General features: G+C 34.0%; 1 protein-coding gene across 2 annotated transcripts in view; it reads left to right on the top strand.

Moving 5' to 3' along the window:
• The window catches only part of LOC110039069 (DExH-box ATP-dependent RNA helicase DExH6-like), a 104,888-nt gene that overhangs the window by 67,073 nt on the left and 23,668 nt on the right, over nt 1–14,147 (top strand). For both annotated transcript variants that reach the window (XM_020744014.1, XM_020744016.1), the window contains one exon: nt 1,412–1,464. In XM_020744014.1, coding sequence (XP_020599673.1) covers nt 1,412–1,464 — 53 coding nt within the window. The remainder of the gene's footprint in view (nt 1–1,411; nt 1,465–14,147) is intronic.

The following is a 14,147-nucleotide window of genomic DNA, read 5'->3' as shown; positions in this document are numbered from 1 at the left end:
TCATTTAAGATGTAATTAACTATAGGGGCTTGCCCTTATAGGGAGCTTTTCCGAACCCAGCTTAAAATAAACCCTATTTAATTCTTCTGTATTAAATAGGGGAACTTGTCGGCAAATAAAACGGTTTCGCAGACCAAACGGATGTCATATCTTTCTTAGTTTATTTGATCGACCCTCACCCTCAAATCTTGTGTTTATCCCTCGGGATAGATACAAGATTTGAGGTTGAGTGCTCTTTCAATTAAACTGTGAAAAATATGAGGTCAGTTTGATTTCATATTTTTCTAAAATTATATATATATACGTAAATTAAAAAGTCCTTCCGAAGCGGGCGACGGGATTTCGATTCCGGCGACCGACAGCTTCTTACGGGCGACCCCCAAACATTAACTCTTCCCCTTTTAAGCGCCGACATGAACATAATTTGAGAATGCAACACACGCAAAATGGACTTAGAAAGCATCAAGTAGCACCAATTTAGCTCTGTGGCACTGTTTATAACAATCTAATAATTGCAGTTGCATATGCACCTATGGATATAGGGAGAAATACCAATGACCGGAGCTCCATGATTCATGTGCAAGAATGGTCTCTAAAATATATCTTTTTCAATCTTTGGATCTAAGTTCATCTGTAGCTATGCAATGATGAGACGTACAATCATGCTCATGTTCAACCTCTTCATTGTATGTATGCTCAGCCATTTAATGTGGAGAAGTTAGCATGTTTGTTGCAGTTATTGGGGCACGAGAAGTTAGATAACAATGATTGAGATTTTAAATTTGCCATTTTTGTTTTCTATTGATCTGATACGGATCATTCATTACACTCTCATGAGCTTCATCTTACAAATATGGAACCAATAAATACTCAGTAAGTTTTTTCGTAACTTTTTCTATTTTCTGTTTTTTCTTCATATTTCACTGCTTTTTTGCTATTTCGATCAGTTCTCAAGTTTCATGACTAATGTAATGCTTTTTTCTTCAAGTGTGCATTTGGCCAGGGAACTTATCGGTAATAAAGATCTTGAATATTTGAATTTTTTTTAGATCAATAAATACTTTGATATTAGTGCAACTGTATCATATCTATTTATTGCTGTACTGTTAAAATAAATAATTTTATAGGAATTTAGTCATATGCTATATTTTACGTTACTAAGGTATGCAGGTCTTAATATGAATGAGAATAAATGTTGAATAATATTGCTGCATTTATTGTTGTGCATGTTTGTTTTCTGTACTTTGGAGGTGCCTACCTACACTAATGTTCTTTTAGCATTTCTCATCATTTTCTGATGTCATAGATGTCTTTGGTTTTTTTTTTATTTTACAATACGCTAAAGCATTGTCTTTCTAGTTTCACTGATGTTTTATTAGGTGGTTAATCTCCGTTTTTTTTCCATTTTCAGGACGAGATTCATGAGCGAGAGAGGTTTTGTGATGTATTGCTGGTAATTCTCAGGTAGATGATTAGTTTATTATCACTGTACATTTTATATCCTGTTCGTTCTATGAGTATTATATTATAATTCAAGGCTTTTGCAAACCAATATTGCCTATTTAGATATCTATTGTTTGAGTAACGCATTGAGCTTTGTTAAAATTGTGCAATTGACGATTAAATTAAATGTTCAATAAATTTGAGGTCATTTTTTGTCTCACCATATTTTGTTCAATCACAAGAAAATGAGCGTGTTATGTGTTTTAGACATGGACGATGCAATCTTGTACATTTATGTTTTTTATTATGTAGTGATTGTTTGGGGAGTCAACCTTTATTATGGGTTGTGATTCCATGCTCAATACTTAATTTTCTTCTTTGTTATTACCTCTCTCATTATTCTTAGGTCATATACTTTTTTTTTTAATTATACTGCCAAAGTTGGAAGAATGTTTCTAGTCTCTTTTAGATGTTATGATAAAGATAGGTCTCATAGCGGTAAACTATGCCGGTTTCTTGTCTACAATTTTGCTGACATTTTATTCTCATGTTTCACTGAAAACAAGCTAATGGTGTAAAATTGTTAGATACCTTTTCTTCCACTTTCTAGCTCAAGAGCTTGTAATTTTCGAAGCGGGAATGAACAATGTGACAGTAAAATTCAAAATTTCTATTTTATTCCCTATCACTAACAATTTAAAATTGAAATAAATCGACTGAGTCAGTAGCGCTTAGATGAATATTACATAAGAAAATTATCAATATAATTATTTTCTTCTAGATTTGATTACACTTTCTATCAATGTTTTCCCTTCAGCCACTCATTTTCTAAGAAAAAGCTTGTTCCTGAAAATGTTAATTTGACAAAATAAATTAACTTAGTGGGATGCTCATATTTTAAAAATTACAAGCAAATTAAGGAATAATTATATAATATACATGCTAGTTAAAATTATCAAGTCAATATAAAATAATTTAACCATTAAAATATATGTTATGGTTCTTTTTAATTTGAAGTCACCAGCTTGTCTAAGTTTGTTTTATTATTCTCTTTTCCAAATAACTTCTTTCTTGCACCATCGAAATGCTTCGCAGAAGAAGAAAAATTGATAAGGGAGAATATGACGAAGCTAGACAAACGAAAAATAAAAAGAACTTAGAAAAACTTTTATAAAGTAATCTTCGTATTATAGATCAAGTGTGTATACTCAAAAGAGATCAGATTAAAACACTTTTAAAACATATCCATGAAGAAGATCCTATCTAATTTACCCACATATAACTAGAAAACCAAAATTTATATTTTTGTTATGGGATCAAGTGAAACTCCACTCGTTAGTTAATTACATCTTGGGAAATACTAAAAAATATTCTCGATTAAAAGAATCTTGCTTATATTTTAATATTTATAAAATCATTCCAATTCTTCAAAGATGTACCAAGCCATAAGGATAGAAGACAAATCACCGTATCCCTCAAAAGAGGCCCCGTGAATCAACCTCAACGATGTGTCAAATGAATGGAATGTGCTCAAATGGGGTATATCAATAAATGAGTAGGGAAATCCTGAGTAGTGATAGCTGGGTCAGCATTCCATGATTCCATCATCCAAAACTATTAAGACTCTATGTTTACCTGATCGTGGAGGTAGTCGACTCAATCCGATTAGAGATCCCTTGTTAGCAACTTGTGTTGCATCGTCCAAGAATCCCGGTAGCCCTAAAGTCAAAAAAAAAAAAAAAGAAACATCTAATTTTTTATGATTCTATTTGGATGGAGTTAATAGAAGTGTGACTTCTAGCTGACAAGAAAACAACAATGAAGACTCTGGAATGAAAGAGAAAAGAGAATGATTTGGCTACAAAGATAAATCATTGTTGACCTCACTTTTATGAGAATATCAATTTGACACCCACAGATAAGACATGTCTTGAGCCACCTACATCAGCTTCGAATCCTTAGACATCTTTTTAAGGACTCAATGATCATCATGATTATTAAATTCATCCTAGGAGGAGGTTTACAAATATGGACCCCTTTGAACTCATCTAGGGTCCCCAAAACCCTAATATACCTTTTTTAGGCTCAAACCATAATGACACCCCAAAATGATTAGATTAATGTTGACAAACCCTAATTTGGTCACCACCTTGACTATTTGGTCAACCCTGGACCCAATGGTCATCATATTGACCATTTGGTCAACCCTGAACCAAATTGGTCAGCCCTGGACCCAATGGTCACCATATTGACCATTTGGTTAACCTTGACATCCAATTTGTCAAACTTGTTCATTTGGTCAAACCTAAGACCAGATTGGTCAACTTTGGTCAACTAGTCAATTTTGAGGCCCCATTGGTCAAACAAGTTCAACAGGTCAACATTAAGTCACCATGTCCAATCCTATACCCAAATAGGATCAAATGGTCAACGTCATGAGTTTGAGCTAATTAATTGATTAATTAAACCACCAAATTATCTCATGAAAGGCTTTAGCCCAAAGGGGTTTACATGAAAACCTATCCCATACATAAGGCCCAAGTTCAAGAGCTTCTTCTACCGATCACCAATGGGTCATCCATGACCCATAAACCTACTATGACACATTAAATATATGGAATTCATGAAGCAACATAGCCTGGCCACCTTGTTTGACTTGGGGTCAAAAAATCATCATGATGGGGAAAGAGATATGGCCCTATGGTAAAAATCAACGTCACCCACTTTGGGAGGAGAGAGATTGGTTGGATTAACATTTTGTCAACATGTCCCTCCACCTCACTAGCTCTCCAATAGGATAGTAGCCTCACTCTAGCCTCTTCCTCCACCATAATTAGGCTCATCATGACTCAACCATGGAAATAGGGGAACTGATAAACCTCAGCTGAAATTCTTCTCCCCTATCCTCCTTGAGCTTCCCTGCACCACCTCCCACATCTCTCAATCAGCTCCAAGCCTCCTTGCTGCCTCTAATGGCTATTTAAGGAGCTAACCCAAGAGCCCCAAAGAAGATGATGACATATAGAAGCCTCAAAGCCACTGACCACCAAAAGCAAACTTGCTCCCAATACTTTAGGCAACAAAACCCCCACCATTTCAGCATCTGAAACCTCATAGGAAGCCCAAATTTAAGATCGAAAATCCATGGCATTTTTTGGGTTTGACACAAAACTCTTCAAAACCCCAATCTAATTCTTTCTAAAGCTTCCCCAAGTTTTGTGAAGAAGTTCTCAATCTAAATTAGCCCTCCCCACACGCTCCAACCCATTGCTAGGTGAAATCATGGGGCTATTTCAGCTTGTACATAGCCAGGCCTGATTTCACTCCAAATTGAGCTAAGGAAGAGCTTCGCAAGGACCTTACGACCGTTCCAGAAAAGCTCAATTGAGGCCTCACCTCTCGAGACTTTGTATGGGTTTCTACCCTCATTTTGTGCTCGGTTTTCACACATTGTGAAGAGAATGATCAATCCATGGATATCTAACCGTATGGATTGATTCGTCTAGTCGAGATGAAGCTTTAGAAACGAACATTATCGAAATCTATTTAGAAACGAGCGAGATCTTGGCGTTTAAAGGTGAACGGCTCTCAGTTAATCGTCCCTCCGTGGGGATGATGAAACGATGCCTTTCATTTCCGTGTATCAGAAATGAACGACTGTGATCTATGCGCACCGCGGATTCGTTCATATGAAATAAACCAAATAGCGGACCACGCGGTTGCCCGCATGTAAAGCGCAGCAAATGAAACCGCGCCGCGTGGAGTTCGACAGATTCGAGGATCGTGCTGGCTCCTAGGTGGATAAATAAGAAAATCAGGATTTAATTAATCTATAAAATGCATAAAACCTTTAAAAATTCATTTTTTGACAAGAAAAAATCACAAAAATATGATAAAAATACATCTGGATTCAAAAAATGAAGAGAAAATTATAAAAGTGAAATATGAAATTAATAAATTATATTTAATTTTTAATTAATTAATTATTCTTTGGAGTAATTTAATTATTAAAAATTATTTACAAATCCAAAATTTATGAAATTTTTAATCTAATTAAACCCTACTTAACGTTAGGTTTAATTAATCATAAGCCCTAATGAGGTCGAATCGTAATTAGACCTTACCTACATTAGGTTTAATTAACCTATAAACCATAATTAGGTCTAATCCTAATTAGACCTAATAAATTTAATTAAACCTTATGTATATTAGGTTTAATTAACCATTAAACTTAATTAAATCTAATCTCAATTAGACCTAATTAAATCCTTAAGACAACTATATTAGGCTTAAGCAAGCCTAAATTATAATTAAGTCAAACCCTAATTTGACCAAATTAATTTTTAAACTTTAACTACATTAGGCTTAAACAAACCTGAACCCTAGTTAAGTCTAATCTTAATAAGATTTAATTAATACTTAAAGGCTCACTTACATTAGGCTTAAGTAATCTTAAATCCTAACTAAGTCTAACATAAATTAGACATAAAACATCCATTAAGACTTACTTAAATTAGGCTTGGTCCTTCACCCTAACAAAGTGCTAGCCAAATGTAGTGATTCCCCCTCCTGATCTGCTCCAAATTATTGTAACTATTGATCATCAGAAGGATACTCTTGAAGATGCCACCATCCTCGCAGGTAATATGTCACACAAAGGTCATGATGTAGATCCCCCATTTCCTTCTATGGAACCTCTTCTCGTGGGGTTTGAGGAGACATTTCATACTTCATCTGCCCTAGAAACTAACTTTGATGTAACGGGTGGCAAAACGTCTGCTATGTTTCTACCGCCTCATAAGGTAGAGCAAGTTGTTACTGTTAGTCAGACACATGAGAGCATGATATGCAACAACCACACCTGTCCGACAATTTTTAGACCAATCTACTGATCAGTTGAGTCAATCTTTGAATGATTAATGACATGTTTATACATTCAGGAAGAAGAAGAATGGATGCCTACTACCAAACTTGATGGATTGATATATTGGTTGTTTCGAGTAATGACATCAAACTTAACAGTTTGTTAGGTGGCTCCTATTCTAGAATTAGAGGCAGAGACGAGGCTAAATTTGATCATTCGCAAGCTAATTGAATCTGCGAGTGTTGGTAGAGTTTTGACATACAATTTATATGTCTATATTTTAATCTTGGTTTTTTTGGATATAGATGTATTTCATGTGTGTGTTGTAGGCCGGGTTGTTAGGGTGTCAATTTAGGTCCTTTCATCCAACCTATCTGTGCCTTTCAATTTGTTAATATATTCGCCTTCGGCTTTTCTGTATATATATATATATATATATATATGTGTGTGTGTGTGTGTGTGTGTGTGTGTGTGTAGATATATATAATTTTCATTTATAATACATGCATATAAATTTATCATTTCATTAAGTTATCCTAATTCCACTAATTAGTTATTATATTTCTTAAATTTTTTTACCAATTTATTTTAGTTTAATTAAAATTTTGAATTTATTTTCAAAATGTTAAAGTCTCTTAATCAAATTAAATTATTTAATAGAATTTTCTAAATCATACTTTAATAGTCAATTTTCATTACTAATCTTTGAAAAGGTCTAAAATGCATATGTAATGTAATAACTAATTTTCCGATTTGAAAATCAATTAAGTAATAAATAAACAAATTTGATACTGAATGTTACAAAATTTTCTCACAAAAATTCATTTTGGAAATTTAAATATTATACTTTTTACACTTTACAATAGGATTCATTTACCATAACGTTACACAGAGAAGAAAGATAATTAATTCTATTGACTATCATAATCTATGAAATTCATACAAAATGAGCATCAAAATCAAACATACTTCTAACTAAAATAGGATGATTCATATAAAATACTACCTTAATGCAATGTTGACTATATTAATAGGGATTTGACTTTTCTTTATTTTTTTTTCATAAATATATACTGGAATAAGCGATGTTTTCTGCTATCTTCTCCTCTCTGCTCTTCTCTTCGCTTCTCTTCGTTTCTCTTCCCCTTTTCTCTTTGGTCTGCGTTTATGGCCTCGGGACGTTCTTACGCTGACGCTTTTGCTGGAGACACTCCCACCCGTGCTCCTAAATCGTGTATGTTTCCGCACACGACACTTTAGCGCTTGGTGTTGACACCGATTTTCTCAAAAAAGTGTCCTGTAAAAATGGTAAGCCTTTCACTCTTTCTCTATGATGTTGAAATCTCTGTGTTAGCTTCATCCTGTTGGTTGGTCCTAGTTGGTAAGTTCCTCTATGGAAACCTTAAACTCGATGCAATTCAAAAAGATCTTGAGCAAATGCGTCTGAAAGGGGAATAAAAGATTGTTAAATTGGACGGTAGGTATATTCTTATACAGTTATCAAATGATGAAGACTCCTCGTTTATTTGCGAGAAGGCTCATTCAAATAGATAATTGTGTGATGAAAATTTTAAAATGGACCGTAGATTTTGATCCCCACACCGAACCTCTTACCATTCCTATATGGCTGCACTTCCTAGATCTGAAATTTCATCTCTTAAATCACGAGCTTCTTTATTCTTTAGCTGCGGTTTACGATAAAATCCTGAAAAATGATATTCTTAGATTTAATATGAGTCGCCCTTCTGAAGCCAAAGTTTTGATTGAACGAGACATTGCTTTACCCTTTTTGGAAGAGATCTGGATTGGATCGCAGCACTAAGGTTTTTGGCAGCAGGTGGAACTGGAACAGTTTCTACCTTACTGCTCTCACTGTCGTATGTTTGGATATTCCCATTCTTAATATCACCATCTACACCCGTATTTAAAACCTCATGAGTAAAAATGTTTCAGGGCCCCTTGCCCCTATTCACACTTGCCCCTCCTCAACCCTTGAGTGCAACACACTATCTATTGAAAACTTGGTGGAATCGTCACTTGCTTTCCCTCCCACTCTCTCTCCTCTAAATACCATTTCTACCGTCAATGGCACCTATAATCCCCTTACTGCTACCGGAGACCCCCCTGACAATACTGTAAATGATGTGATGCCGGATGGTTTTTTAGCAGTGCAACTTATAACCTCTAAATCCGGTGATAACAATGCTGAAGGAACTTTACTATCACAGGAAATTGTTCGGTCCAATCAGTAGGAGGGCCTTGAAGCTTCTCATCTTCCTGAGGAAGCCTTAGGTATGAAAAACAAATTCTCTCTCAATGATACCACTACTGATCCAGGTGTACCCTTGAAAGATGCAACTACAATTTTAGAAAATGAATGGAATATCTGGCAAACCTATAAAAATGAGGGAAGAAAAAAAACGATTTCTTACTCGAGGGAAACACCACTCTTTTTGTAAAGAATAAATATCATTTTGATGGCGAACAATACTAAATCTAGGAAGGGTGGGCCTATTCATGATGTTTAATATTATGGTGTGGAATATTAAGTGAGTGGCGAATCCCCACTCACATAATAGGCTCAAACATTTATATAAGGTCCATAAGCTCTCTATTTTTACTATTCTTGAACCACTTGTCTCAGTCGATAGTGATAATATTTTGAGAAAATTCAAACGCTACAATCACTATTGCAATTATAATAATAAGATTTGGGTTTTTTGGAAACCTAACATTACCTTATCTATTGCTCAAGATGATGATCAATTTATTTTTGTTTTTTTTAAAATGGAGGATTTCCACAGTTGGGTTACTTTTGTGTATGCTGGATGTTCCTTTCATGATAAACTTACTCTCTAGTCTCAATTAGCTGTTATAGGAGATACTTTGTCTAATAATTGGTTTGTAGGTGGAGATTGTAACATGGTCATGAAACCTTCTGAAAAGAAGGTTGGTGGTAAATGTTGTCTCCCTTATAAATAGATTCTGTGATAAGCTTACTGATGCAGTCTTTATGAACTGGGCTATTTTGGTAATCCATTTACATGGAGGAGAGGACTCATTTTTCAGAGGTTGGACCATTTCTTGGGTAATCGTTTCTTGTTTAATTATTACAATATTTCACAGGTGCAACGTCTAAATCATGTAGCTTCTGATCATAATCTAATTATGTTATATTTGAGCTTTCTTACCACCCCACTCAAATATAAAATCAAATTTTTAAATATTTGGACTTCTCATGACACTTATCATAGTCTCGTTCATCAGGCATGGAATTTCAATGGGGCTGGAAGCCCGTGGTACTTGCTTTGGCAACTCCACAAAAAGGTTGCATCCCACTTTAGAGATTGGAATTGGTCAACTTTTGGTAATATACATCACAAGGTTACGGAGGCCCAGCTTAAGGTTGATTCTTTGGAATCCCAGGTTTCTAATAAGTTCGATGTTGCTGATGATTTAATTCCAGCTCATAAGCACCTGCTTGAGGCTATCAATATTGAGGAAAATTTTCTACAACAGAAAAGCTAATGATATTTACTTTAAGGATGGGGATAAAAACACAAGGTATTTTCATACTACTATTAAACACAAGAGGAATCTAAATGCCATACTCAAGATCAAAGATGCTAATGGGGTTTGGATCATGGGTCAACTGATATTGGTAATAGTGCAGTCCATTACTTTACTCGTTTATTTGATTCTATTTTGCAGCTTACTCTGGTTGATCACACTCTTTCTTGAGGAGAACGAGTCCATTTCCAAGTTCTCTTGGTGTTACCCTCCTTTTGAGGAGGAAATTTTGAATGCTTTTCAGGATATCAATAAAAATAAGGTTGCAGGGCTTGATTGTTTCTCTTTTGAGTTCTATGTTAAATGCTGGCTTATCATTAAGAGGGAAGTCACTCTTGCCATTGAAAGCTTTTTTATTGGAGAAAATCTTTACAAAGTTATCAAACCTAAAGATGACCAAAAATGTAGTTGGGATCATTTTAGGTTTATTTGCCTAACCTCTATCATTTCCAAAGTTATCAGTAAAATTTTGGTTGACATGTTGCAACCTCATTTATCTACCTTTATCTCCCCTCAACAATCTGTCTTCATCAAAGGTAGAGATATTACTGATAACTTCTTCTTAGCCCAAGAACTCATTGAAGATTTAGATAAGAAATGCACTGGTGGCAATATGGTGGTGAAACTCGATATAAAAAAAACTTTTGACACAATCAATTGGGATCTTATCCTATATGTCTTGCTTGCAAAAGGTTTCCATATGAATTTCTGTTTACTTATTAAAAGGTGGCTTCAAAATAATTTTTACAGTGTGCTTGTCAATGTGAGATCGTATGGGTTTTTCTCAACAAAAAGATATATCAAGCAGGGGATCCTTTCTCTCCCACTATCTTTATTATTGCTTTTGATTATCTCTCGCGTTTATTTGAAAAACAACAAATCCTTTTGCCTTGCAATTTTCTCACAAATCTAAGATTAGAGCAAGTCATTTATCTTTTGTTGATGATGCTATCCTCTTCAATAATGCAAGCAAGAACTCATTAGAAAATTGTTGGACACTTAGTCTCTTTTCCAAGATACTTCTAGCCTTACTTTCAACAAAACCAAATGTCATCTCTACTTTAGGAAAGCAATAAAGCAAAACATTATTAGTTGGTCCATCAATTTCACAGGCTTTATTTCATCTTCCCTTCCTATCACTTACTTGGGAGTCAATTTCTAAGAGGTAGAAGAAGACAAATCCAAATGGGTGCACTAGTTGAAAAAATAAAAACTAAAATTTGGGACTGGAGGAATATTTTTCTTTCTAATGGGGGAAGGCTTACGCTCCTTTCTAGTGTTTTACATAACATTCCTCCTTATTCTTTACAAGTGTTGAAATTGAAGAAAAGTACACGAATTACTTTGGAAAGGATTTTTAATAAGTTCTTATGGGCGGGTGTCGGCCGGTTTTTTTTTATTTTAACCTTCGTGATTTGGAAAAGTAGTGATTTTGTGATTTAAAAAATAATTTAAATATGAATATAACCTCTTTTGATTTTTGAAAGTAACATTTTAATTTTTAAAATAAGTGAGACCAAACGAGTCTCACATTTTAAATAGTTTAGATGATTTAATACATAATACAATACTACGAAGAATAAATATATCACTTGTAATAGGGATTCAATTATTTAGATTAAACAATTTGTGACATCTGTTTTGGTCTGCGAAATATTTTATAAAAAGGTCAACAAATTCTCTTATCTAACATAAAAAATTAGATAGAGTTTATTTTATATGGGTTCCTGGTTTCCTATAGAGGCAAACCCCTATAGTTAATTACATCTTAAATGATCGAAATCACTTAAGAAAACTCTCGATTAAAATCAAGTGGTTTTGCTTTCAAGATTTCAAAGTTGAGGTTTTCACGATTGAACATGGGAAAATCAAATAGCAATGACTCAAAATAGGAACAATTATTTAAGGAATCCAAAGGGAAGAAGAGTAGGGGACATCACAGATCTGGGGAAAACCCCGGTGAACTCCCAACTATCCTATTGTTTGGCTTTATGTCTTTGAAATTACGTTTATTTGATATTATAATCCTACAAATTATTTAGGATTTAGGACTTATGTTTACATAATATAGGACTGTGCAAATAGCCTAAAAAGATAAGAGGATTTTCACCGTACTTTAGGTCATAATGAACTACAACATCAGAATCATAAGATGATTAGGACTTGTAATTGTACAACAAAGTTGTACAAAGCAAAGAGCCTAAAGAGTGATCCTATAGATTGTTATTTAAACTAAAGATAATAATAGGTGATGTGAATGTGTTCATGTGATGTGAAGATGTTTCGTTGCTGCAGATTCACTTGGAAATTGATCCTCGTCGCGCTGCCCACGATGTTCGTTCCAAACTCCTCGTAGTAGCACCTCCTGGTTTAGTTTTAAACATGCTCCTAACCACTATGTTATTTTAAACTAAGGCATAACATATCAAAATAACTAAGCATGCAGTATGAAAGAACAATAACAATGTACTGTACAATAAAGAGAAAAAACAATATAACATACTGAAAGAAGAACATGACGTGCTGTAAAGAGTAGTATAACATGCTGGGGAAGCAGTATAACAGGATATGAAAAAAATATAACATGCTTTAAAATAAAATGCTGTAATATAAATTAAACATGTACACATGAGAGATTCATTGCTCCTTTAAATTTAGTTATTATGCGCTTTGAAAAAGACTTAACAAAAACAGGTAAATCATAGGAGAAAGACAAACAAATAAAATAAAATATAACATCATATATAAAGGACCAATAATAGGAAATTTATATGTGATATTGGAATGTCCCCAATTGCCAGGAGGATTTGAGTGTAGGACAAACTCAAATTCCGGAGCATTGAGTTTCAGTTTTTGTCAAATTAAGGTAAGAATTTCATTATTTTATTTAATTAAATCAATCATTAATCACAATCTAGTGCACCTTCGTGCCTAATGTCCTACTTATCTCCTAAACTGAGGTTTGATGTTTGAATTTCTTAGGATCATTTGAAAATTAGGATGATAAACTATCTCTTAAGTTGTGCTCCTAAGATCTAGGATACCTGCACTTTAGTTTAAACTTGAAGTGTCATAAAGTATCTAATATCAATTAAGTGCGTTTCCACTAACCCTCAAACATCTATAGATCCAGCATAGCTCGCTATCAGACTCCTAAAACCTAGGGGTAAACTCATAGTTTTGACAAAAGAATTGTGAGTTGTGCTTTTAATCCTAGTTAAAGGAATTGGATTTTAAATTGATTCAAAGTTTAAGGGATCTAAGAGTAAGTTCACTAATCTCTCAATCATTATCTAAATTCTCATTTCTTCCAATTCCAACTAGTCTTCCAATTTGCAATTCATTTTTCTTTATGTAAAAAAAAAGATGGATTGTTCGCTACCCTATCTTCTCTTTAGATTTTATCATCCAAAAAATTCAAATTTCAATTTCAATTCTTTCATCTTCTCTTTCACTTCTATTTTTCTTGAGATTATAAATCATTTCTGAATATAATTAAATCGGAAATTCCCATTTTTAACTTAACCATGAAAAAAAAAAAAAACAAAACGAACGAAAAGTAGACCGATCCATCTTTTAAAACCAAGCCAAATCAGTGAAGCTTAAAATAAAATCATGAATGTATCAGTCTAAAACGTTTAAATTCGTAAAAAAAAAATGAAAATGATCGGATCAATCCCGAGAAGGATATCCTTTCCAAGTGGCACTTTTATGAATTTTCAAACCCAACATGACTTCACTTTATATCAAACTGAAAATAAAGCTTCAAGAGCCTTTTACATTTCATAAAATATAGGAGAACAATCCATAGAGAGCATCCTTATGTACCTCTAAAAATCATGCCATATCAAAGCCCTTCAACTTCAATTTTAATCAAAAGCTCATTCCATTTTTTTTTATATCTCACAATTATAAAATTGTCCATATAAATATTCGTAATCAAAGCAATAAAAAGAGATAATTACCAATCCATTTTATCCCACTAAAAAGTCATAAGTTAAAGCTCACTGGTAAGACAATAAGGGAGGGGAGAGCTCACGGGTAAGGCAATAAACCAAAGTCTACTAAGGCAACAAAACCACCAAGCCATCCTTATGGCAAAGACAACAAACTGCAAATCACTAAGCTAGACTCACAGCAAAGGCAACATACTAAAGCCCCAAATCCAGCTCATGGGGAGGAGTCAAAAGAGAAGAGAATTATAGAGACAGTAAACATGAAGCTCACGGTTAAGGCAGCAAACCAAAAGCAAGGCCCAAATCCAGCTCAA

Source organism: Phalaenopsis equestris, unplaced genomic scaffold, assembly GCF_001263595.1.
Source record: "Phalaenopsis equestris unplaced genomic scaffold, ASM126359v1 Scaffold235044, whole genome shotgun sequence".
NCBI classification, from domain to species: domain Eukaryota; kingdom Viridiplantae; phylum Streptophyta; class Magnoliopsida; order Asparagales; family Orchidaceae; genus Phalaenopsis; species Phalaenopsis equestris.
The sequence above is the reverse complement of the archived record's forward strand: the minus strand, read 5'-3'. Positions and strand labels throughout refer to the sequence as shown.